Below are 23,154 nucleotides of genomic sequence, written 5' to 3'. Positions count from 1 at the left end.
AACAAGATTCCTCAGCTACATCCATGTGTTTAACTAATTAGCAAAACCAGTATTTCCAGGTTCCAACCGTCAAGAACCCAGCAACCAGAGCGCGGACTCAGGCTGGCTCCGCACGCCCCTCAGCCCCTCGGGCCACCGCATCACCGGCCCGCCCTGCTCCTACCATCTCCTCGGCTCCCCACTTCTCCCCTGCACCTAGAATTACCCCCGGCTCTCTCCGGCGCTCCACCGCCCCGGGGATCTCAGGACGGTCCTGCACCGGACATGCCCGGGCAGCGCTGCAGCACCGACCGGGCCGGTGGGGCGAAGGTCGCCAAGCGACCCGGAAACACTCAAGCCTGTCCCGCGATCCCTCCGGCGGGCTGCAGACAGTGACGCCTGAGTGTCTTCAGCATGACATCAGAACTCTAGCGAGGTCCCCCCAAAACCTGCCCCACTCCCACTCCGGTAAGCCCAAGTAATGCTGCGAAACTAGAACCAAGCGCCAGTATCCTACCTGAGCCCGCACACATGGGACTGCGCATGCGCAAGGGCTGGCAGACCCCACCCTCCCCAGGGTTGGCACCGCCCCCACACCGTAATTACCATGTATTCTCTTACTAGGAACCATCCAGACTGCAGAAGGCAGGGTAGGTAGTACAGTAGTACCCCGGTTTTTGAACAGTCTGTTGACGAACATCTCAGTTTACCAACGCTATAAACCCAGAAGTAAATGCTTCGGTTTTTAAACACAACTCGGAAGTCAAACCTGCCTGGCAGCTTCCACTGAGTGCAAGATCCTGAGGCCTAGCTGTCGGCTGTTTTCGAACATTTCAGAACTCGACCGGTCTTCCGGAATGGATTTCGTTTGAAAACTGTACATTATTTTATTTCATTTTATTTTATTTAATCCTCACAACAACCCTATGCTGTGAATAGCGCATTTTACAGAGAAGGGGAAAGGTTTACTCTGCCCACAATCACAGTGAATAAGAGACTGAGCTGCCCAGGATGCTTACTCCAAAGCCTGTGCGCAATCACATTTCTGTGTCCTTCAACCCAAAGTGTGATAGTCTCTGAGAGTCAGCAATATCGGCATCACCTTGGAGCTTGTTAGAAATGCAGATAGAATGAATCAAAATATGCTGTCAGCCAGATCCCTAAACAATTCGTTTGCAAATTAAAATTTGAGGAGCTCTGCCAGTACTGCCCACCCGGTAAGCGGAGGAAGAGAGGGAGAATGAGAAGGGGAGGAAGAGAAAGGGAATTTAAAGGTCTATTTATTAAAGTACCAGGTGCAAAACATAGCCTGGAATACCCAATGTAGACACAGATCTACCTTCGCCTATGTTGTAGTCTAGTGGGGGGTAAAATATATCCACAAACAACTAATGAAAAGCACACAACGATTAGGACGCTGCTTCCACTCAGAGGGATCCATCCAGGGGTTTTAGAAAAGGGGTGATAGTTGGAGCTGTCTTAGTCAGTGCCAGGCAAAGGAAGTGCCTCTGAAAGGCTCTCTGTGACTATCCCAAATTGCCTATCCAACCCCACATTCCAGCCCATGGAGTTCATTTGCACAACTAAACTATCATAAATTGTGAGAAATGTGGGTGTATAAAACATATATATATATATATATATATATATATATACACATGTGTGTATATGTATATACATGTAAATGGGGGTGTATAACACACACACACACACATAGAAGGTGCCAAAAAAAGTATACACAACATATTTTAAGAAAGGAAACTATATTAAAATTGTAATACTGAATATATACCGATAACAAAAGATGAATACAAGCCACGTTTGACTTCTGCAATTACAAGAGGTGCTCAGAGTGTTTACCATCAACGTTCAGGCACTTCTGGTTATGGCGAACTACTGCTCAAGCAACGTTGACCAAAGTGGTCACTTGTATACTTTTTCTTTTTTCTTTTTTGGCCCGCCTCCGGGGTGTGTGTGTGTGTGTGTGTGTGTGTGTATCTCACTTAACACACTACTCTGTACCTTGAGCTGCCAGGCCCTACCACTTTGGTTTGAAATGCCAGAGCATCAGTGTTAAAGGTACCAGGATGACAAAACAAGATGAAAAAGTAATTGGGATGCTTCAGATTTTTAAAAAGAAAAAAGAAAAAAACCCAGGTAACAAAGACTGAAATAATTGCAAAGAAACTCAATCACTTCCACTGGGGAGTGTATGTAAACTAAGGGGGGTTGTTAATTGGGGTGGAGTTTCCCAGTATCACAAAAATAACATCCTCGTATGCCTTTCTTACACATCCTGGACCCCACTATAGATTTCACAAACATGTTTTGAGATAAGGACCATTTGGCCACAAGCTTTAGGGAAGGAAAAGTGTAGACTTTTATTAAATTGATTTGATCAATGAGTTGAGGTAGAGTGCAGAGGGTATTGGGGCAGGTGGGAGAGACTCTGGTGGTAGGTTTTCAAAGTGGCACTGACTCTCACAAGTAACAAGTGGAGGGACTCACAAGTAGCAGGTGTAAAGGCTGTGCCTCCACATAATTGCAGAGAGGGGGTAACTAACCGGCCCCAGCCACAACCCCAGATGCAAACAATCAAGCTTCTCAGTTCAGAAGTCTGCTCAATCTTCCTCCAAGTTTTCAGCACTCTTCCCAAAGGATCTTTTGAGGGCTCCACATTCCCAGTGTGATCCTAATTTGGTAACTCTGGCAGAGGAATTCAAGTGGCCAAGAGGAAATTCTTGCTGCATCATGCCCCAGGCACTCAAGCTGGCTCAAGTCCCAGTCTTCTACAGTGGTCATAAGTGCAAAGGAAGCAGGGATCTCCACATTAACAGGTACCTAGGAAGTTTGCTGTCTGTTCTGCTATGGTCACCTCAGAGGAAGAGCAGCTCATCAACCTGAATTGGATCCTCAAGGTAAAGCACTTTCAATTACCTGACATGAGGCAGCAGAGATTAGTCTAGATGACCCACTGATGCTGGGTGCCAAAGGGCACCTACTGAACAAGAGAGGACCAAGATCTTGGTGGTGGCCCACGCTTCCTTCAGCTGCCAGAGGACACACGGCGCAGTGGAGCTGCAGCCACTGCGGGTACAATCCCTGAGGCAGGGACAATGGGGGAAGGATCCCTGCTCTGCCAGCTCCCAGGGGCTGGAGTAGAGTGGTTCTCCATCACTCTCAGTCTATTAATAGAAGACCAAAGCATTACCAGATTAACTTCTCTTGATCCTGAATGCTTCCAGCATCCACCATCTCCTGATCTCCCTCCTGCCTTTCTGGTGTTCAACTTCTGAAGAGGGGAGCCAAAAAGGTTACATCCCTTTCCATACTCGCGGACTTCCAAGGTAAATTTCAATCTTAAACTACACTGGGAAGAAGAACTTCCCTTGCTAAAGAAGAGAAAAAAAAAAAAAACAGCCCAACTTAATCTTGAAGGGGCACCCCAGTACAAAGAGTGGAAGACAGAACTAGAGGGGTTGATTTACCTGCTCCTGAAAACCAGCCTTGGGCACACATGATTCCTCTTGCTTCACTAATTAGTTCATTTCAATCACCTTAGCCTTTTTTTGTCACCTGTTCCCTCTCCCCCCGCCCTTTTTTTTGGGGGTGTGTAAGTCCATATCTTAGAAAAAAATTAAAAAGAAAGAAGGTAAGCGGGATGATATCTTTAATCTCAAGGAAAGGAACTTTAAGGAAGCCTCCTGTGCAGCTGCCACCAAGGACATGAGCCAAGCCAGGGCAGCACTCTCTGTGAGGCCCACCACCATTTATCCTAAGCCAGGATGCACTGAGAAGCTGAATGCAAGCTGATAGTTCACAGCACATGAGGCCCACCTGCACTCAAAGGCATACCAGTGCAAATGCGTCAGACAGTCTATGTTATTTTGCAATCATTTGTGCTACTGTTTTCTCCTCTCATGCATACCAGATCATTAGAGCTAAGTATGTAGAATTGTAAGGTTGACGGGTTGCCCTGAGCTTATGGGAGCTCATTTTACCAATTCATAACAGCCTCCTAATCCTCCTATAATTACAGGCATTAATGTCAGAACAGGATCCATCTATATTGTCTTTTTTAACGTTTTACCCACTAAGATGCAAGCAAAAGACAACAACAACATTTGAGTTAATGTCTTAAATTTTATCTTTCCCAGGGAAACAGACTCTTTATAATGTAAGGGACAACCCCCCTAAGCAGCTTGGCAGAGAGTCCAGTCCCACCCCTTTTCTTTTGGGGGAGGGAAATGCTGAAATATACAACCTTCTCACCCACAGTGAATAGCATCCTATTATTATGTAAAGTAATAAGACCTTCAAGGGGGAGTGCTGCATGGAAACATAAACATAGTAAGACACATATTCTGATTTTACCTTTTTACAAATATTTGTTTGTTTTTGTTTTTCCAAATATTTTTTAAAAATAAATAATCACAAATATAACAAAACCCAGATATCTATTCCTAACTAGGAACTCTCTTGGTCAGTTCTTCCCCCTCTGTAAAATGGAGATTCAAAGTTTTTCTACTCCATCTGCCTCTGTAAGACACTTTCTGTTGACATATAAAATTTCCTTATTCTATGATGCAAGTATTTCTATAGTTTTACATTTCTGAAATTGGAATGCATCTGACAATTGTGTACATTTGATATAGTGTTTGTCCCAAAATGCTGTTATTAAACAAAGTGTTCTAGAAACCAGGATATTAAAAATCTCTCTCCTCAGAAAGTAAGATTTTTTTTCAGTGAAAGGTCCCATGGTCTTGTTTCTTATAGCAGATAAAGAAGCACCAAGAAAGCAGAGGCACTAGCTAAATCTGGGACCCCTAATTGAGATCTCACCCTAATTGTCGTTTTGCCAGGGGACTCAGCTGCAAGGCCTGCATTGGAATCCCAGCTCCTTAAATGGCTGACTCTACTTTGCTAGGTAATGTTACCAGAGAGTGGGCTGTTCTGGGCGCGGTGTCCAGGTTCTTGGCGTCTCAAACAAAGAATTGAATGAGACACAGAAATAAAGTGGGGAAAGAGTAGTTTATTAGAAGAGATAGTCCACTTCAAAGAAATAGAAGTGGACCTGAGCAGTAGAGAATGGCTCAAGGTGGCATTATTAGGAGAAAAGCATACTCCAAAAGTTTTGGAGAGGGCCCCTGAGCAAAAGCAAGGCTCAAGAGACTCAATGGGCCCAGACTGGCGAGGACTTGCAGTTTTTATCCTTTTTTCTCTAGAATGGGCTGTTCCTTTCTGGGCATGGGGCCACTTGATTGATACCTGTGATTGACAAGAGGCTATTACCTCATCTTTTTAGACTGTGCAGGTATGAGTAGCCGGTTTAACTTAGTTGGGTATTTTGTACCCCTTTGTTCTTCATAGGGGTAGATAATTACAATGAAAAGAGGAAATTTTGGACAGAGAGGGGAGGTCTTTGGGGCGGTTGAATACTATGGGTTATGCAGGAATGCAGAGACCCAATGCCTGTCTCTAACTGCCTGCCATGCTTTTCCCTTGAGAGATGTGATCCCCATAAAATTTCTATGGGAAGTTGAGGGACAGAAGGTCTGTTTTTCTGTATCTGCTTCCTGCTGGGCAGGGGCGTAGAGCTGTCCCTACCTATGGGGGATTCACAGAACTCTCGCCCTATCGATCTTAGAGAGTAGGGGGTCTCGAGATCTACCTGGAACACCACATTGGCTTCTTTGGTTGCGACTGGCAATCTTGCTGGGGTATCCTCTGTATCCCCAAGGCCCCTAAATGAGGAAAAATAGATTTTAATTAATAAATCCATTAACTCTATAGAGCCTGTGGCCATTTGACTGATCATTTGAGTGGTGTCAATTGTCCAGGAGCTGGGACCAGCATGGGTTGGAAAGAACATTAGGCTTCAATGATTACAATCAACATGTATACTGGCCGGGGATGTCCTGAATGGTTTGGGGGATGTTTGGAAGTCACAGGCTTTTAAGTAGTTATCTGAGAGACATTCTGTGATTCAGGCTAGGAGCAATCTTTAGAACTCAGAAGCTGATTAGAAGAGTAATCAAAGCCAGGGGCTAAGGAGCTAAGAAACTAGGGAAAAGGAGACTTAAAATTTCTATAGTGAGGGAGGCTTAAAACTTTTGTAGTGAGGGAGCTCTCCCACATCAGTAAAACTCCAATAAACCTACCTATAAAATGATAACAATAGTGACACTGATTTCATAGGGCTGTTATGAATATGAAGTTACATTAAATCATCCATGTAATTTTATCAGCTTGGCAGGATGTCTGGTACATACAAGGGTTCAATTTTTTGTTAGCTATTATTAAATAACGTTAGCTATGATTTTAAGCGATATATGAATGACGGTAGCAGCTAGGTAACTGCATAACTAGGAGTTAACTTCTTAAGGGTTATCATTAGTTTAAAGAAAGGTTAATATAGTTTTTTAAAAAACTATGTTCCCAGAGTTAGAGAAAAAAATAGAAGAAGAGAACGGAGTATGACGTGGAGAGGAGAACAGGAGAGAAAGAAGAAAAGCGCAGTATATGTCTATGGAAATTTGACTTCAGAAGATGCCAGTGAGAGTACATTTTAACCCAGAAAGTGTACTAAACAGGATATAGGCTAAATTACTGTGACAAAGAGACTAAAAATTCAGTGGTCCAACGTGATAGACAATTGTATTCTTTTGCATACAGATGAGAGAAGGAGGTTTGTGTTATGCAAGGTAGATAGTGGGAGGGTGGCTTTATTTCACCAGGTTGTCCAGTGAGCTAGACTTCCCTATCTTGGTCTACCATCCTCTGGAGGGCTATTTTTTCTCTGAATTTGCAAGTCTGGCTGGACAGCATCATGTCTGTCCTCCAGGTGTGGGAAAGGGCATAGAGAAGAATTAGGGAACAACCAACTTCCTGTAGTAAGGACATGGCCAGGAAGTTGCATGCATTACTTCAGCTCACCTCCCACTAGCCCCAGGGCCACACCAACTTACAAAACAGGTGGGCATTGTAGCCCAGTTTATCCAAGGTACAAAGAAGAGTGTGGCTGCTGGGGAGAGACTGTATTGCAGACAGTGAGCATCTCACTCTGGAGACCTTGACCTGCAGGGAATAAACTCAGAGGACAGAAGATACCATTGTACTGGGTGTTCCCCTTGACGAAGCATGTACCTTCTATGAACCCCACAACTCTATTGTGAAATAGTTCATGAAGAGTAGATATCATTATCCCAATTTTACATCGACTTTTGAAGGTGTATTATGACCTTAAAATGATACTAGAAAATGGTAGAGCCAAGTAAATGGTAGAGCTTAGAACTAGTAAATGGTAGAGCCAAGATTTCAATTCAGGCCTTCAGACTTCTAAATCTATTGAGCCAAGAAATGACGGATCTGAGCCTGGTGTCTAGGATTACCTCCAAATCACAGGCTATTTTCCACCCCACTAAATTACCTCTCCATCCCATTGCTTCCTTGTCACACCATGTAGGATGTATGTGCAAAGCTATCAAATGAGGAGAGAGCTGAAGTTTCATTCTATAGATTACATTTTGCTAATGAGAAAATTGTATGCCTGAGTGAACTAAACTATTTGTTAGATACCTATGTAATACCTATTATTGTCTATTAAGAGATTCCATTCTTACTTTCTTTGGGAGGTTTGCCTGTAACGGTAATATAATCAACCTTGAGCTAATATTCCCTGATCCTTAGCCTGTTTTGCACCTGTGGTTTGCCTTTTGTCAGAGGTGAGTATTCAAAAAGCTAGGGGTGGAGTGTTGGATGATAATTACATGATTTCTTTCTCATGTGAATGGGAGGAGGCCTTGATTCCGCCTCCTGAATAGCTCCATTAAAAGCCATCACTGCCCCGGACAACCACAGAGCAGCTTCCTTCGCAGGGAGCCAGCATGGCGGATAAGTCCAAATTTATTGACTACATCGATGAAGCTTTGGAAAAATCAAAAGAAACTGCACTTTCTCGCTTGTTTTTCACCCATCAAGGGATTCCTTACCCAGTCACCATGTGCACCTCAGAAACCTTCCAAGCCTTGGACACCTTTGAAGCCAGAAGCGACGACATAGTGCTAGCATCTTATCCAAAGTGTGGTAAATAACAACTCACGTTCTACAGGGCACTTTTTTCGTAGTGAGTAGGTGGGGAAAGGATGCAAGGCAAAGATGGGAGGAAGGTAGCTCATCTCTGCAGGAAGTCGGCTAGAAATCAGTGAGCACGGTGGCCAAGGTGGATAAGAACATAGATTGTAAAATCAATCATTAGAACTGCTAGATTTAGAAACCCCCAGTGTCTGAGGAAGGGGGTCTGTGCAAAATGAATATTATGGCTGACGGATGGTAGAAGGTGATCAATGGAGGGGCTGGCAAACAAACATAAATGCAGGAAAAGTCCAGTTGCCATGGAGCACTGATAGTAGTAGAAATTTTCATCTGGAGTTTTGACTGAAGACAAAAGCATGGCCACGTTTATAATTTATATAATGATTTCCACATAACAGATTATTTTTCAGAATCAAACTTCAATCCTCCAGTTTCTCAAGTTTTCTGAGGGTAGTTCATCGGGGAAGGATAAGACATTAAGAATCTAAATTATCCTACTTTTTATTTTTTTAAACTGTTATTTCATCTCTAAGTGTTTATTAAAGCCAAACTCATTTAATATTTTTTCTTAACTGATGCTGGGTTTTTATAAAATCAAAATTATACACTCCTATTGAAAATATTCATTAATTTAAGGTAAAATAATGATACACAATAATCATTGCCACAGCAAAAAAATTTTCTATAAGGAACATATTCTAGATTCAAAAAGAAGTATTATCTCTTGTTAAAGGAGAAATCAGAAATAAAATAAGTTGAATTTTATATTAATGTAAGTAAATACTGTTTTCTACAAACCTTTGTTTCTTTCCACAGCCCAGGTTATTTTAAAGGCAGAAGAACCAACTGTACACATCAGGGATTAGTGGTAGATTTTAATTTTTATAATATATATGAAGTAATATGCCTTGTTACATCAAAACTCCTCAATGAGCTTTGATTGTCTGATTTTTCTTATAGGTTCAAATTGGATTCTTCACATCATTAATGAGTTAATATTCGCTGATTCCAAAAAAAAGTATGAATCTCCTGAATTCCCAGTTCTTGAATGTGGGGACCCAGAAAAATATCAGGTTAGTACAAAACCTGAGTGTTTAGCATCACCTTTGGAAATGATGCTAACTTTCGTCCTGCTTTCCAACTTCTTTTAGAAATGTGTTACATCATGAGTCAAAGGTTATCTTACTTGTTACTATTCATCTTACCAATATAACCACTATTATTGTATTTGCTTGTGTTGTTACCTATCACTGAGATAAACAGGTTTCTCTTATGATTGAAATAGGGTTGGTATGCTGGCTTGTAAATGTTTACATTATTTATATGATTGTTTCTCCAAGAAAGTCTATTTTAATTTCCAAACAAATGACTTCAAACAAAACTTTGAAACACAAACCATTTGTAAGTAGGGAACTTCCTATGATATTACTTACTGACATTGGGAAGAGTTTTTATTCTTGATCATGTTTTGACACATCAAGACTTGACTTTGAGCACCCAATGCTCTTGGAAACTCTTTTACCTCATGGAAAACCTGGTAATCCTGTTTCTACCAATCCAGGTTTCTTTCTCTTTCACCAAGTACTTTAGTGTGAATGGAAAGAAAAGCATGACTTCTGTTTTCAGGTCCCTGCATTCTAAATCTTAGCTCTAATTATGCAACTAGAAGCTGTACTTCCAGTTAAGGGAATTCCTAGCTTTAATGAAAAGGTCCATTAGCGGCCAACCAATGACCGACTGCCTCAGCGGGGGGTGGAGGGGGCGCAAGTCTTATGATATCAGCATGGGCCAGGGAGCTGTGTCCTACACAACTAGACTGAGAAACAATGGCTTAAAAGATTTTGTGAAGTATCCGATGGACACTTGTCTCATTAGGGAGATCACATCAGGGATGATGTAGATACCTGATCACTGCGCTGTACACCTGAAGCTGAAGCTGAAAAATAATGAATGTCAACTATAATTTTATGTATATATGTGTATATATATATATATATATATATATATCCCACACTGTATGAGGGATATAAATGATAAATGTCTAAAAAAAAATGGGGAGTGGGGGCAAAAATTAAAATTAAAAAAATTTTAAAAAAGATCCAGATGATGTTTAAAGTCCAGGAAGTCTTCTGGAAACATCTAAATTAGCATTAAAATGTTCTACAGTGTGCATGAGACATGATTCTAGTTCCAGGGTTTCTAGAAAATATTTTAACTCAGAATAGTATTTTGGGGTTTTAATATCTATAATTTATCAGAAATGTTTATTTTTTTTCTTCAGGTATCTTTAAGACTGGTGTTTTTGTTTTTAAGTTTTTGGTATTTTAATTGTAATTTCATCTTTCCTGGGAACAAAAATCATTTTGCATGTAATGTGCCTTTTGTTTTAAAATTGAAATCAGTGAAAGGATGAGCTCCATATCAGTTACTTTACAAAAAATTTTTCTAAAATACGTATGTTTTCTTAAACGAGATATAGCAATATCTAGTCTTTATGTTGCTTACAGTTTGGCTATATCCCACATTTTCTTGAACATATTATGTGTTTATCTAGTTTTGTTACAATTAACTCTGATTTTCCCCTTGAATAGTTTTCTAATCTGTTTAGGAACTTTATTTTTTTTATCATATGTCTCTATGTGATTTTGGCTCGAAGTTAATCTGAAAATTACCATTGTGTGATTTTACACAAAGCGCTTAAAACCTCAAAGCCTATTGTTAATCTCTAAAACGGGGGTTACAATATCTACCTGAGAAGATTGTTATGAATGAATGTATTATAAAAGTACGTTCAAATCTAAAAAGTGTAATTTGATGCAAATCAAGTATTATGACTACTAATCACCACTTGAACCCATATCACTGATTTTTGAAAGCTCATTTTTTGCCCTCTATTTGAGTTGGGATCTCCACTAAGTTTTTACAAAACAATTGGTTATAAATGTCAAAATATTATTTTATCGCTTAAAATGATGTGACCAAGCAGTGACCTCTATAAGCCTGAAATGAATACTTAAAGCATTGGCACCCCCTCACCCCCACATAACGTATGCTAAAGGTCTGATTTTAAGATAAAATCCTTAACCCTGGAAGATTAAACAGATAACTTCATTCTTTTAAATTACTGGTAGAAGTAGATTACAAAAAAAAAAAAAATCCATCAGAGTCCTTATACTGATGAGAATTTCAAACTATTTTAGATATTTAAGTGTGCACTTTCAGGTTCTGTTGGGGTATTTGATTGCATGGAGTTTGGTTGGTTGGTTGGTTAAAAAACAATAGATCTAGATGTTAAAAATGGATTTGAAGGAGCTACGGAAAGACTTGAATATTTCTGTTAAAGACCTATTAAATATAGAGGAGATCCAAATTAAGTGAAAGAATAGATTGCAGATTATGAGCTGTCTTGAACAAAATGAATATGGTATGATTATGGGAAAAGGTAAAGTTTTCAAAAAATGACAAAAAGGAAATGGTAAGCGGGATCCAACAAGGACATTTAAAAGGAAGATTTTAATTATTTATTCATTTATGATTCTCCATTCCTCAATCCTACAAAGCAAGGAAATAGAAATAAAGAAAAATTGGAGGAGGAAGAGTAGACAGCAATAGTAATATTTAAAACTACCATTCAGATACTACTAAACTTAGGAATGATTCAACACACACACAGTCTCACACATGCTTTCATTTTATTGTGTATATTTTTAAGAGAATGACACAGTTTCCATCGCCAAGGATTTTGGCAACTCACCTCCATTATGACAAATTACCTGGATCCATCTTCAAGAAAAAGCCAAGGTAAGTGTTCTTTCCTACTGGTATTTCAGTTTGAAGTTTTTAATATACACATACTGGCTTTCTGAGCTACATGATGACTTTACTACTCATAGTACAATTTTAATAAATCAAGTGTGAGATTTTAGTATTTCTTTTGTTGCTATTTCTTCAGATATATTTCCTATCATTGCATTCAAATAAAAGGCATTTTCAGCTAGGATATAAAACATACACATATTTTAAAATCTGTTTTTACAGTGAACAGATTTCAGAATCCCACTAGTATATTAAGAGTGTTCAACAAAAGAATACAATCTAGGAAAATGAGCAAAAATTTTTCATTTGGGGACTGCTAAGCACTGTTTACCTGAAGTCTGAAACTATTTAATTTCTGAATTTCACATGTAATAGCAAACTTCATGTCATGCATAAATAACTATAGGTGCTTTGGCTACTCTTACTTAAAAAGCTTGTCTCATTAATCATTATTGATCTATTCTCATAATTATTAGTGTTTACCCAATCCTTTTTATTTTCACCTGGACTTCCCTCCAATCCTTATTTCTGGGTGCCTCTTTTCTCTGTATCAGGAGCAAAGATGAGAATTAATTGAAATAAGCATTTAAACTCTGAATGCCACAAATAAGAATGAAAGGATAATGCAATAATAGCAAAGGAAGAGGAAGGAGGAAAGCAGCTAAGATAACTGCAATGGCAAGTGGAAGGAGGGGAAATATAGAAGAGGAAAGGAAGAGTTGGAAAGAAATTACATGGGCAGTAGAGATTTAGAATTAGCGGCTAGTGGCCAGCACACAAGAATCCTAGGAGATTAGAATTGAAAATACCTCAACTGTTGTCTACTCCAATCGCCATTAGGTGTTTGAATTCCACTAAGTGGCTGTCGGGACTCTGATTGAGCAACTCTATCGCCTGTGCCAGCTTTGGACAGCTCTGTTAAACAGTCTTTATATTGAGAATCTCCCAAATCAGAAATACCACTTTAACATATAATTTCTATGTGATTTCTATGTGCAGTTACATATAATCACAAATCTAGGGGACTTTTTTCCACTTAATTGTTCCATAAGAAACAAAGCTAAAGCAATTTATTATATAAAGCATTTGGATTTGGAGTAAAACAGTTTCACTTTCACAAGACTATAAAGTCAAGAAAAGAGCGATAGAGCCAAGGTAGGAGGTTGATGGTGGGGACTGGTTCACACTCCAGCTGGCCCTCACCATTCAAATTTATGTCTTTGTAAGATTATAAACTGCTACAAGCCAGGGCAAGTAATGGGTGGTAGTCAAAGCTCCCAATATAATACCCTCAAGTGACAAGAATCTGCTCTATTTGGATTAAGAGTGGGGCTGATTTTTAGATCTGAGCCAAAGATATTGACCCCAGATTATTTGTCTATTTAATTGCATCCTGTTAGTGTTAGTTCATCTCTTTATTTATTTTTTTTAAAGTTTGTTGGGGTGACAATTGTTAGTAAAGTTACATAGATTTCAGGTGTACAATTCTGTATTACATCATCTATAAATCCCATTGTGTATTCACCACCCAGAGTCAGTTCTCCTTCCATCACCATATATTTGATCCCCTTTACCTTCACCCTCCTCCCCCAGTTCATCTCTTTAGACTGACAAGGCATTTTGAGATTCTGATTCCCTGTCAGTTACATGTCATCTACAAATTTGATAAATATTGCTTCTATACCTTTACCTAAATCACTCATTAAAATGTTGATGATATCCTAGTCAGGACGACGGAAATGCCATTAAAAACCTCCAGGAATGTTTACGTTAATTATTTAGCCTCCTTTGCACATGAGTTTTATATGCCTATTGCTTCTGTTTCTGGCTTACAGTCTTCCATTTTGGAGTAGAAATCATTAAGTAACAAATCTAATTTAGAAACTATGTCCAAGAAAAAACTTGGTGTTAGTCAGCAGCAATTTGTTCTTAAAGAATCCATATTGCCCCCCTGGTGGTTAGTTACTTCTCCCTCTTTTATGTGGCCTCAAATCATCTATTTAGTCAATTCTAGAAACTTCCCCCAAATGGAGGTCAGGTTTACAAATCTGTACTTTGCAAAATCCACACCATCCTCCTTTCCAAAACTAAAATGACATCTCTAGTTTCTCGTCTTCGGAAGATTTTGTGTGTTATCTCAGATTCCTCAGCGTTTACAAACAGCAGTCAATACTGTATTTTCCAATTTCCTCAGTTCTTGAAATGGAAATCGTCAGGCCAGAAGGCCTAAACTCACTTGGAGCAGCCAGATGCTCTCCTGTAATCTTTTGGTTCTGTTGGGTTTCGGTTTCCTCTTTACAATGTTTATATCACACGTTCCATTCAAAAGAATGAGTTAATTCCTTATCAGAGAAGATAGGCATCACATGGGAAGTCAGAGATACTGCTTCATCTGTATCACCCATCACACCTCAGGCCCCAGGGAGATGGCCATTCTTTGCTATCCCACCAAACTCTAAACATGATTTCATTGTCCTTAACACTATTTTGCAATTTTTACTTTATTTGGAGGTTTAACCTTTCAGATTATGCAGTTGTGAGCTTGCTCTTTATTCTTTAATATCTTCTACATATACCTTTTTACTCTCTAAATTCATTAGCAAAAGTCCTCTCATACTATAACACCAAGTCTTCTTTTCGTTCCCCTTTTCTCCCCTCTCCCCAGACTTCCCCATCTGCAACCTCCTGTTGCTCAATTTCTTACTGTCATTCTTTCGCTATATAGTAGCAAAACTATGTAGCATACAAGACATGTGATATTGCTCACCATTTCACTTTTCCAAAGTTTGAAACATAGACCTAACTAAGTTAACTTAGTTTTTTTCTCCCTAGATACTGGTGATATTTCGAAATCCCAAAGATACAGCAGTATCATTTTTCCACTTCCACAATGACGTCCCCGATATTCCAAGTTATAGTTCTTGGGATGAATTCTTCAGACAGTTCATGAAAGGCCAAGGTATGGCTGGTAGTAAAAGAATTCTTACTTCAGTAGATGACCACATCAATACGGAAACTCAAATGTGGTTTAGGATGAAGAAAGGAGATTAAGATGCATCCAAGAACCAGAAAGTTGCTTTTCAATGAAGTGTTACAGCACCATGAGTTCTGTGCATCAAATAATACTTTCCTGCTTTTAAAAATAATTTAGACAATTTGTATGTTGACTATGAGTCTTGAGTGGCCACAGTACAGACATGGGATAAAGAGGCATATAATGAAGTTATATATAATAAAAAAGCATTTCTAGTTCATTTCCCTTAAGTCTCTGTATAATACAATGAGGAAAAAAAAAAAAACAAGAAAAGATAAAACCTTGACACTGAGCAACTACACCAAAGATATTTATTTGCCAGAAAGGAAGTAAGTTTTGTTAGACTATGTTGATATTTTACCTCTGGTTATTGATAACTACAATTTTATAAGTGGCTAGTAATGCTCCCGGTACTCCACTAGGTGTTGTATATATTAATACATGATTTAAGACCATAACAAGCTATGTATAAGGCAGTATTAGCCCCATTGCACAAATGAGAAAATTTAAAAAAGCAAGTTAAATTACTTGCCATTGGTCTCGCTGCTTGTAAGTGGCAGTGACTACTTCCATGGGTATAGTGGCCAGAGAGTAATAGATGCCTCCTTCTACTAGTGGCTCAGTTGAGTCTTTACAGTGTAGTAAAAGGAAGAATTTATGCCAGATGAGCCTAGAGGAAAAGTTGCCAGGTCCCTCTAAGAGGACCAGTTTTAAAGGTGATCAGCACAGCAGTGCCATGCCATCCCATATGCAAGGACACTGGGTACAGTGCTGGCTCCTTAGCAGAGGTTTAATATTGGGATTGGGATATAGGAGAAAAAAGAAAAGTGCACAGAGGTGCTGATGAAACACCATTAAGAAAGCTTTGGTTTGTCTGATAACCACTCACGAAAATGGTTAAGGCAAGTGTGAAACATTACCCCATTAATAATATAAGAAAACATTTCAATGATGAGAAACGTATCATCATTGGGAAATCTATTTTAGGAAATATTTGTTGCCCTATCTATCATTTTAGCCTAATTATTTGATTGACAATGATAAGATATGGCAGTGATACCTTACATGGAGTTTCTGCCTTGAAAATCTGTTAAATTCAATTTATGGAGGCAGCTAAATGTACAGGAAAATATGTGGGATTTGGAATGAGAAGGCCTGGATTGGGGTTCACCACTTCTTATTATATATTAGCAATTTTAGATAGAATAAAATAGCTACCACTTACTGAGCAATTACTGCATGCCAGGCACTACATGCTATCCCTTTACCACCCCGTTTTACAGATGAGGAAACTAAGGCACAAGAGGTTTAGGGAATTGCTCAAAGTCACACAGTTAATAAGCAGCACAGCTGATCAGTGTCTAGATCTGCACTGTCCAGTATGGTAGCCAGTAGCCACATGTGGTGGCTGAGCACTTGAAATGTGCAATTGAGGAGTTAAATTTTTTATTTTCTTTTAATTAATTTAAATTTAAAAACAGGCACTCCATTTATTGGAAACTTTTAAGTAAAGTCTGGTACAAGTCAAGTGTGTGAATCTACTTTTCTAACAATAAGCTTTATGAAGTCTAAATACACGTCAAGTATTTCTGATAAAAAGATAGTATGCAAATTAAGAGTCTCTGCTAAGTGTAAAATACCCATGGCTTTTGAACAGTTAGAATATAAAAATAATATGCAATGTTTCATTAATAATTTTTATGTTGACCACATGCTGAAATAATATTTTTGGGTATAGTGGGTTAAATAACATATTAAAATTAATTTCACTGTTTCTTTTTGCTTTTCTTAATGTGGCTACTAGAAAATTTTAAATTACAGATGTGGCTTACATTAAATTTCTGTGGGACAATGCTGGTTTAGATAACATCATTTCTTTCTGGCATTATCTCTGTCATCTTTCATGTATCACTCACTGTTTCTGAATTATTTTATTCACCTAAATATTCATGGATGTCTGGTAGTTTTTATCCAACCATTTTTATAACTTGCTTAGTTTTGTTATTATTTAGGAAGATAAAAAAACAAATAGAAATCAGATGGACTGATTCCAGTTCTTATGGAGCAGGGATTTGTAATAATTTATAAACATCTTGTTTGAGCTCATACATATATAGATAGTTTATATTTTAGAGCATAAATTAACCATCTGTCATTTTAACTTTAGTTATTTAAAATTCCTTAAAAGGTTTTTTTTCCCCTTATGTTTTCAGTTTCTTGGGGAAGCTATTTTGATTTTGCAATTAACTGGAACAAACATCTTGATGATGAAAATGTCAAGTTGATATTATACGAAGACCTGAAAGAGGTGAGATTATGATTATTGATATTCTATAGCAAGATTTATTATAAACTACAATATAGAGCACTTACTCATACTGTCTGGTTGTATGAACACAGCTTTTACTACATTGAAATAAAAGACTGTTCCAGATATGTGGGATAGGGTTAGGAAAAGAAACAAACAATGCAGAAGTGCTCAGGTTGTTTATTGAACAATAAAATAATGCTTAGTAACTTATTACTAACAGTGGCTGCTTTATTTCCTATTTATGATAGATAGATAAATTAGGAATGTGAAAAACAATAGGTAGGTCTCAACTGACATTTAATTGAACACACATTTGGCTGTGAATTGACTTTTCCATATATTTTTTAAAATTGTTTATGCACAGACAGTTAGTGAGTGATGGTTTGGCATTGTTCTAGGCCCTTATGACACATCAGTGAACAGACCAGTCAAAGGTCACTGCACTGAAGAAGCTTACATTCTAACTGGAGAAGGCAGGGAGACAAATAATAAACACAATAAAATTTATTAATGTATATAGGTAAGAAACAGAAGTGGCATAGCTGATTAAGGAAAACTGGAAATGCCAGGGGGTTGGGGATTGGGATGCGGGACAAATCCCAGTATAAAATAGAATGGTCAGGGGAAACCTCATGGAGAGAATGCAATTTGAGCAAAGATCTGAAGGAAGTGATGGGAGTGAGCCAAGTAGGTAACTAGGATAAGAACTTCCCAGGCAGAGAATCGACTGGTGCAAAGGCCTTGAGGTAGGAGTTCCTGGTATGATTAAGGGACAGCGGGGAGGTGGATATGGCTGGGTCAGTAGAGGTGAACCAGGGGAGACTAACCAATGAGAAAAGAGGAAAGAAAATGAGGTGGTGTGGAGTATGAGGAAGGGCATGGCAAATCATTAAATTTACTTTGGCTTTCACTCTAGTGAAATGGGAAGCCATTGTAGAGTTTGAGCAGAAGAGTGATAGAAGTTGATGTGTTTTTAATAGGATGGTTCTGGCTGGTGTGTGAGCAAAGAGAGGAGAGGAGCAACAATAGTGCAGGGAAAGCTGTGAGGAGGCTACTGTAGCAGCCCAGGCAAGGGAAGACGGTGGCTCAGACCAGAAGAAGCAGTGGAGGTGATGAGAAGACGTTGAATTCTGGATAAATATTGAAAGACGAGCCAATAGGATTTGCTGCTGCATTGGACAGGGGTAAGAGTACTGAGAGAAAAAAAGAAGTTTAACTAGACTCCAATATTATTATCCTAACCGACTGGGGAGACTGAGTTGCCATCATTTGAGTAGGAGATGGCAGCAGGTGAAGCAGGACTGTGGGGACAACCAGGGGTTTGTTTTTGGACATGCTAAGTTTGAGATGTTTGTTAATCATCCAAAAGGAGAGGTTGAGTAGGAAGTTGGGTATATTATAAAAGTCTTGACTGCAGGGAAAACTCTGGGTTATAGATTATAAATCAGCAAATCATGGACAGATAGATGGCATTTAAAGCCATAAGATTACATACCTACGTATGGCCAGAGAAGAAAGGAAGACCAAGAACTGAGCCTTGGCGTCTTCCAATATAAAGACTTTGGGAAAAAGAGGTGAAATCAGCAAAGGAGACTAAGAAAGAGTGACTAATGAGGTAGGAGGGAAACCGTAGTCTTGGAACCCCAGTGAAGAAAGAGAAAGGGGTGTGTCAAATGCTCTCTAACTAAATTGCATTTTTAAACACGAGTCTCTCTTGTCTTATCAATGGAAAGTATAATTTAATTCATCTCTGCTGCTTATAGGATGCATTAATATAACATGAGAGAACATACTAGTTTTTTGTCCCTCTGGTCTAGAATAATGTTTCTGAAACTTGTCCTCCATAGAATGCCAGTGTCCCAGATATTAATAATTCTTTCTTGGGGAGTGGAAGGAAGTTGTTTCTTCAAATTGATTTGGGAACTGCTGTATTAGATAACCTGCTCGTTTGGGAGATTCATATTGTATATTGGCTTATTAAAGACTGAGAAATCCTGTGGGGGGAATAAAAAGCCTTACCTTTGTTTAACTCAAACGATTCTAAACTTATTTGACCTCAACCCTTCACCTTCCTTTTCTTTTTATTTTTATGATATGTCTATTCTGAGGTATATTAGTGTTTTGTAGAATACATTTTAAGAAACTTCTAGAAGTTATGAATTAAAAAAATGACTATCCTCTTAGATAAAATTCTAACCTATTTATCAATGCTTACTGTCATTTATATCCTATATAGCTGAACAGGAATCATAGATTAAAACTGCAAAGTAAAATAGATACAGAATATTTTATAAGGATATCTCGACTATTTATATCAAAGTAAATCTAGAGAGATAAACAGATGGATGAGAGAGCCAGGCTTAATCCATTCTGTCTAAGAGGGCTGTCTCTGCTCAGGGCACAATTCCCATAGAAAGGTTATGCTTTGACATTTTGTTTCCAGAATCTGGCTGCTGGAATAAAACAAATTGCTGGGTTCTTTGGATTTTCTTTAACTGGGGAGCAGATTCAAACTATCTTGGCTCAGAGTACCTTCCAGGCAATGCGAGCAAAGTCCCAGAAAACGCATGGGGCTGTTGGCCCGTTCCTGTTCCGCAAAGGTAAGGTTACATTGGTTTCTGGGACGTCCATCAGTTTGCACCTAACAGGCAATCCACATACCTTAAATAAGACAGGTGGTGTTTTTTTTTTCTCTCCCTCAACAAGAAGTCTAGACACACTTCAGAGCTGGAACTGGCAGCTCCACAATATCTTTTAGGGTACTAAGCTCCTTCTACCGCTCTGCTTGTCACTTTGTGCTGACAAGAGAACAGCTAGAGCTCCAGCATTACATTAAAATTCAAGGATTATTGTATTAAAATAAAAAGACAAAGGCAAGAGACAGAGTCATGTGTATTAGCTGAGTGAGCCCTCTTTGAAGAACTTCGTGAGAAGCCTTACTCTGTGACTTCTTTTATCTTATTGGCCTTTTCTCACTGTGCTGTCAGCTGGGAAATGTGATTTTTGTTTTCTGTTTTCTTTTTTTTGGTGGGCACATTATTATCCAATTAAAATTAGGGTTTTCTTACTAAGGAAGAAGGATAAAATGAATATTGGATAGGCAATGAGCTGTCCCTGGCACAGATGATTTTATTAAATTTCATTAAAGCATTCTAATTTCTTATAGAAATTTATGATAATATAGCTCGGAACTGCCAATGTTTTTTGCTTGTATAATGAAAATATAATGTGACTTAGGAGGCTCATATAACAGCAACAGCTCTCACATACCAGGCATGTATCATGTGTTAGACTCTTTGCTGGGCTTACATTTTATAGTAACAAAAAAGATATTAAATCATTAATCTTAGTATAAATGTGGGCACCAAAGCTCAGGGATGTTAATTTGTCCATTGTCACAAAGCAAATAAATGATGGAGTCAGGATTTGAACATAGGTCTACTTGACTCTACTATACTTTGTCAAATGAAAACCTATTTAAAAAATCCACTTGAAGGGAACAAAATCCGGGTTTGGTTTGATTTCTTACTTTAACCCTGATTTTTATGCCTAGTTTTACTAGCTTTAAGGAGGGGAGAAAACAGAACCTTTCTATACATTGTTGATTAAATACTACTCAGAATAGAAAAATTCTAAAATAAATAATAAAATAATTTAAAAATTTTATGATATTTCTTGTAGAAAATTCAGAAAGCAATGAAAAATGTGAAAAAACATTAGAAATTATCTACATTTCTTCTACCAGTGGCAGGTTTAACTTTTGGGGCATATTTCTTCCAGCCTTATTCTGTGATGTTTTACATAATTTATGTCATTTATGAACAGTTTTGTGTTTTATTCCCTTCATATATCTAAGCATTTCCTCATGTCATTAAACCCACTTTATAAACATGTATTTCAATGGCTATGCAACAAGGAACTTACAACTTCAACCCAAATCATCAAAAGACTCTAAAGAAAGAAGTAAGTTCCTTTACTTTTAAAAGCAAGTAAGAAAAACATATCCTAACCCGAGGCAAAATAATAACTCTTTGCAAAATTTTCAGGAACTTGACTCTTTGCAAAATTTTCAGGAACTGAGGTTTTAACCAAAAGTTATGGTAAAATGTTACCTCTCAAGGAGTAAAGTATTTAAAAGACTTTAGAGAGAGAAAAAAAAAACACTCAGGAAGTAGAATGTTTCGGTCCTGGGTGTTGGGAGAGGGGTGAAGATGAGAGATCATTGAGGCAAACTGTCCTCTTGGTGATATAAAGAAGCACATTATCTACCACACCACAGATGAAGCCCCAGTGGATATTATTAATTTTACAAGAGAAATTACATTAGTTTTCAAGACTGTCTAATTTTTTCATGTGTCCTTTTTCACATTTCAAAGTGAAACACTGCATGAAAAATGGTAAAAACGAGAAATATTCTAACAAATGTCTGGGTCTACTGGTTTTTGTGTGTTATAGGTGAAGTTGGTGATTGGAAAAATTTGTTCAATGAATCTCAGAACCAGGAAATGGATGAAAAATTCAAAGAGTGCTTAGCAGGCACTTCCCTAGGAGCAAAGCTGAAGTACGAATCGTATTGCCAGGCTTGATTCTGGTCAATTCATCAGGCCTGGGTATTTTATTTTCCTTAACAATAACTGAATTTAAATAATTAAATAATAATTTGATCAAAGAATCAAATAATGATAAATAACATTTAGATATACTTAATACAAATATAGTATACATCTGAAGTTTTTGATCACAAACTTAAATTTGTTCACCTTTTGAGGAAAGGCCTCTTAACTACAAAAGGGATATTAAAAAACATCTATCAAACATGAAGATAAAAAAGAGCTTTTATATATTAAAAACTGGGAGAAATAGTCCCTAACATATATGCACTACAAGAAATATTGGAGAGGGGGTGGCCGGATGGCTGTTGGTTAGAGCGCGAGCTCTCAACAACAAGGTTGCTGGTTCAATTCCCACATGGGATGGTGGGCTGTGCCCCCAGCAACTAAAGATTGAAAATGGCAACTGGACTTGGGGCTGAGCTGTGCCCTCCACAACTAGATTGAAGGACGACTTGGAGCTGATGGGCCCTGGAGAAACACACTGTTCCCCAATATTCCCCAATAAAATTTATTATATATATATATATATATAAAAAGAAATATTGGAGAAAGTGCTATAGACTTTTAAAAAGAAAATGGTACCAAGAGGAAATTTTCATCTACACAAAGGAATAAAGAGCACCAGAAATGGTGACTATGTAGCTATATAAGAGATATTTCCCTCATTTTAAAATCTCTTTGAAAGATAATTGCCTATTCAAAGCAAAAGTAATAATGTATTTTGCGATTTATAATATATGTAGAAGTAAATGTATGATAACAATGGCACAAAGGGTGGGAGAGGGGTAACAGAAATATACTCTTATATTTTGTAAAGAAATTTGATAAAGTTTATATGTCCACATACCTTACAATCCAGCAATTATACACGTAGAGATATACTCTAGAGAAACTCTCCTTCATTTGCATAAGGATACATGAAGGAAAAATTTTATTGTGGTATTATTTGTAAATAGTGAGAAATTTATAAACTAAACTGAGAGGACTCAAAAAGTAAAATTACAAATGAAAGAGAAGGCATTACCATTGATAACATAGAAATACTAAGGACCATAAGAAACTACTATGAGCTATTACACACCAACAAATTAGATAACCTAGAATGAAAAAAAATCCTAGAAAACACAACCTACCAAGACTCAATAACGAAGAAATAGGAAATCTGAACAGACCAATTACTAGTAAAGAGATTGAATCAGTAATCAAAAAACCTCCTCAACAACAAATCAAAGGCATCCAAAACAAGAAGGAAGAAGTACAATTATCTCTGTTTGCAGATGATGTGATGTTATGTATAGTAAACCCTG

The 23,154-nt window shown here is 38.0% G+C and overlaps 2 protein-coding genes across 7 annotated transcripts in view; one reads left to right on the top strand and one right to left on the bottom strand.

Annotated features, from left to right (window-relative positions):
- CEBPZOS (CEBPZ opposite strand) overlaps window positions 1-23,154 on the bottom strand; it is a 40,431-nt gene that overhangs the window by 15,494 nt on the left and 1,783 nt on the right. For 3 of the 6 annotated variants that reach the window (XM_019742098.2, XM_074331898.1, XM_019742105.2), the window contains exon 1: window positions 206-337. The exons of 1 other annotated variant lie outside the window; for it this stretch is intronic. The gene's annotated coding sequence lies outside the window, so the exon portion shown is untranslated. Of the gene's footprint in view, window positions 1-205; window positions 341-496; window positions 529-23,154 lie in introns of those variants that run through there. 2 more of the 6 variants (XM_019742088.2, XM_019742078.2) reach the window with 2 other exon arrangements.
- SULT6B1 (sulfotransferase family 6B member 1) lies at window positions 7,783-21,947 on the top strand. The gene is given in 7 exon segments (XM_074331900.1): window positions 7,783-8,064; window positions 9,034-9,146; window positions 11,786-11,878; window positions 14,722-14,848; window positions 17,137-17,231; window positions 19,678-19,834; window positions 21,690-21,947. Coding segments are annotated over 7 exon segments (915 nt in total). The 5' UTR covers window positions 7,783-7,865; the 3' UTR covers window positions 21,821-21,947.

The sequence above is a fragment of the Rhinolophus sinicus genome, linkage group LG05 (genome assembly GCF_036562045.2).
Source record: "Rhinolophus sinicus isolate RSC01 linkage group LG05, ASM3656204v1, whole genome shotgun sequence".
Classification (NCBI taxonomy): Eukaryota; Metazoa; Chordata; class Mammalia; order Chiroptera; family Rhinolophidae; genus Rhinolophus; species Rhinolophus sinicus.
Note: the sequence above shows the minus strand (reverse complement) of the source record. Positions and strands in the feature narration are given on the sequence as shown.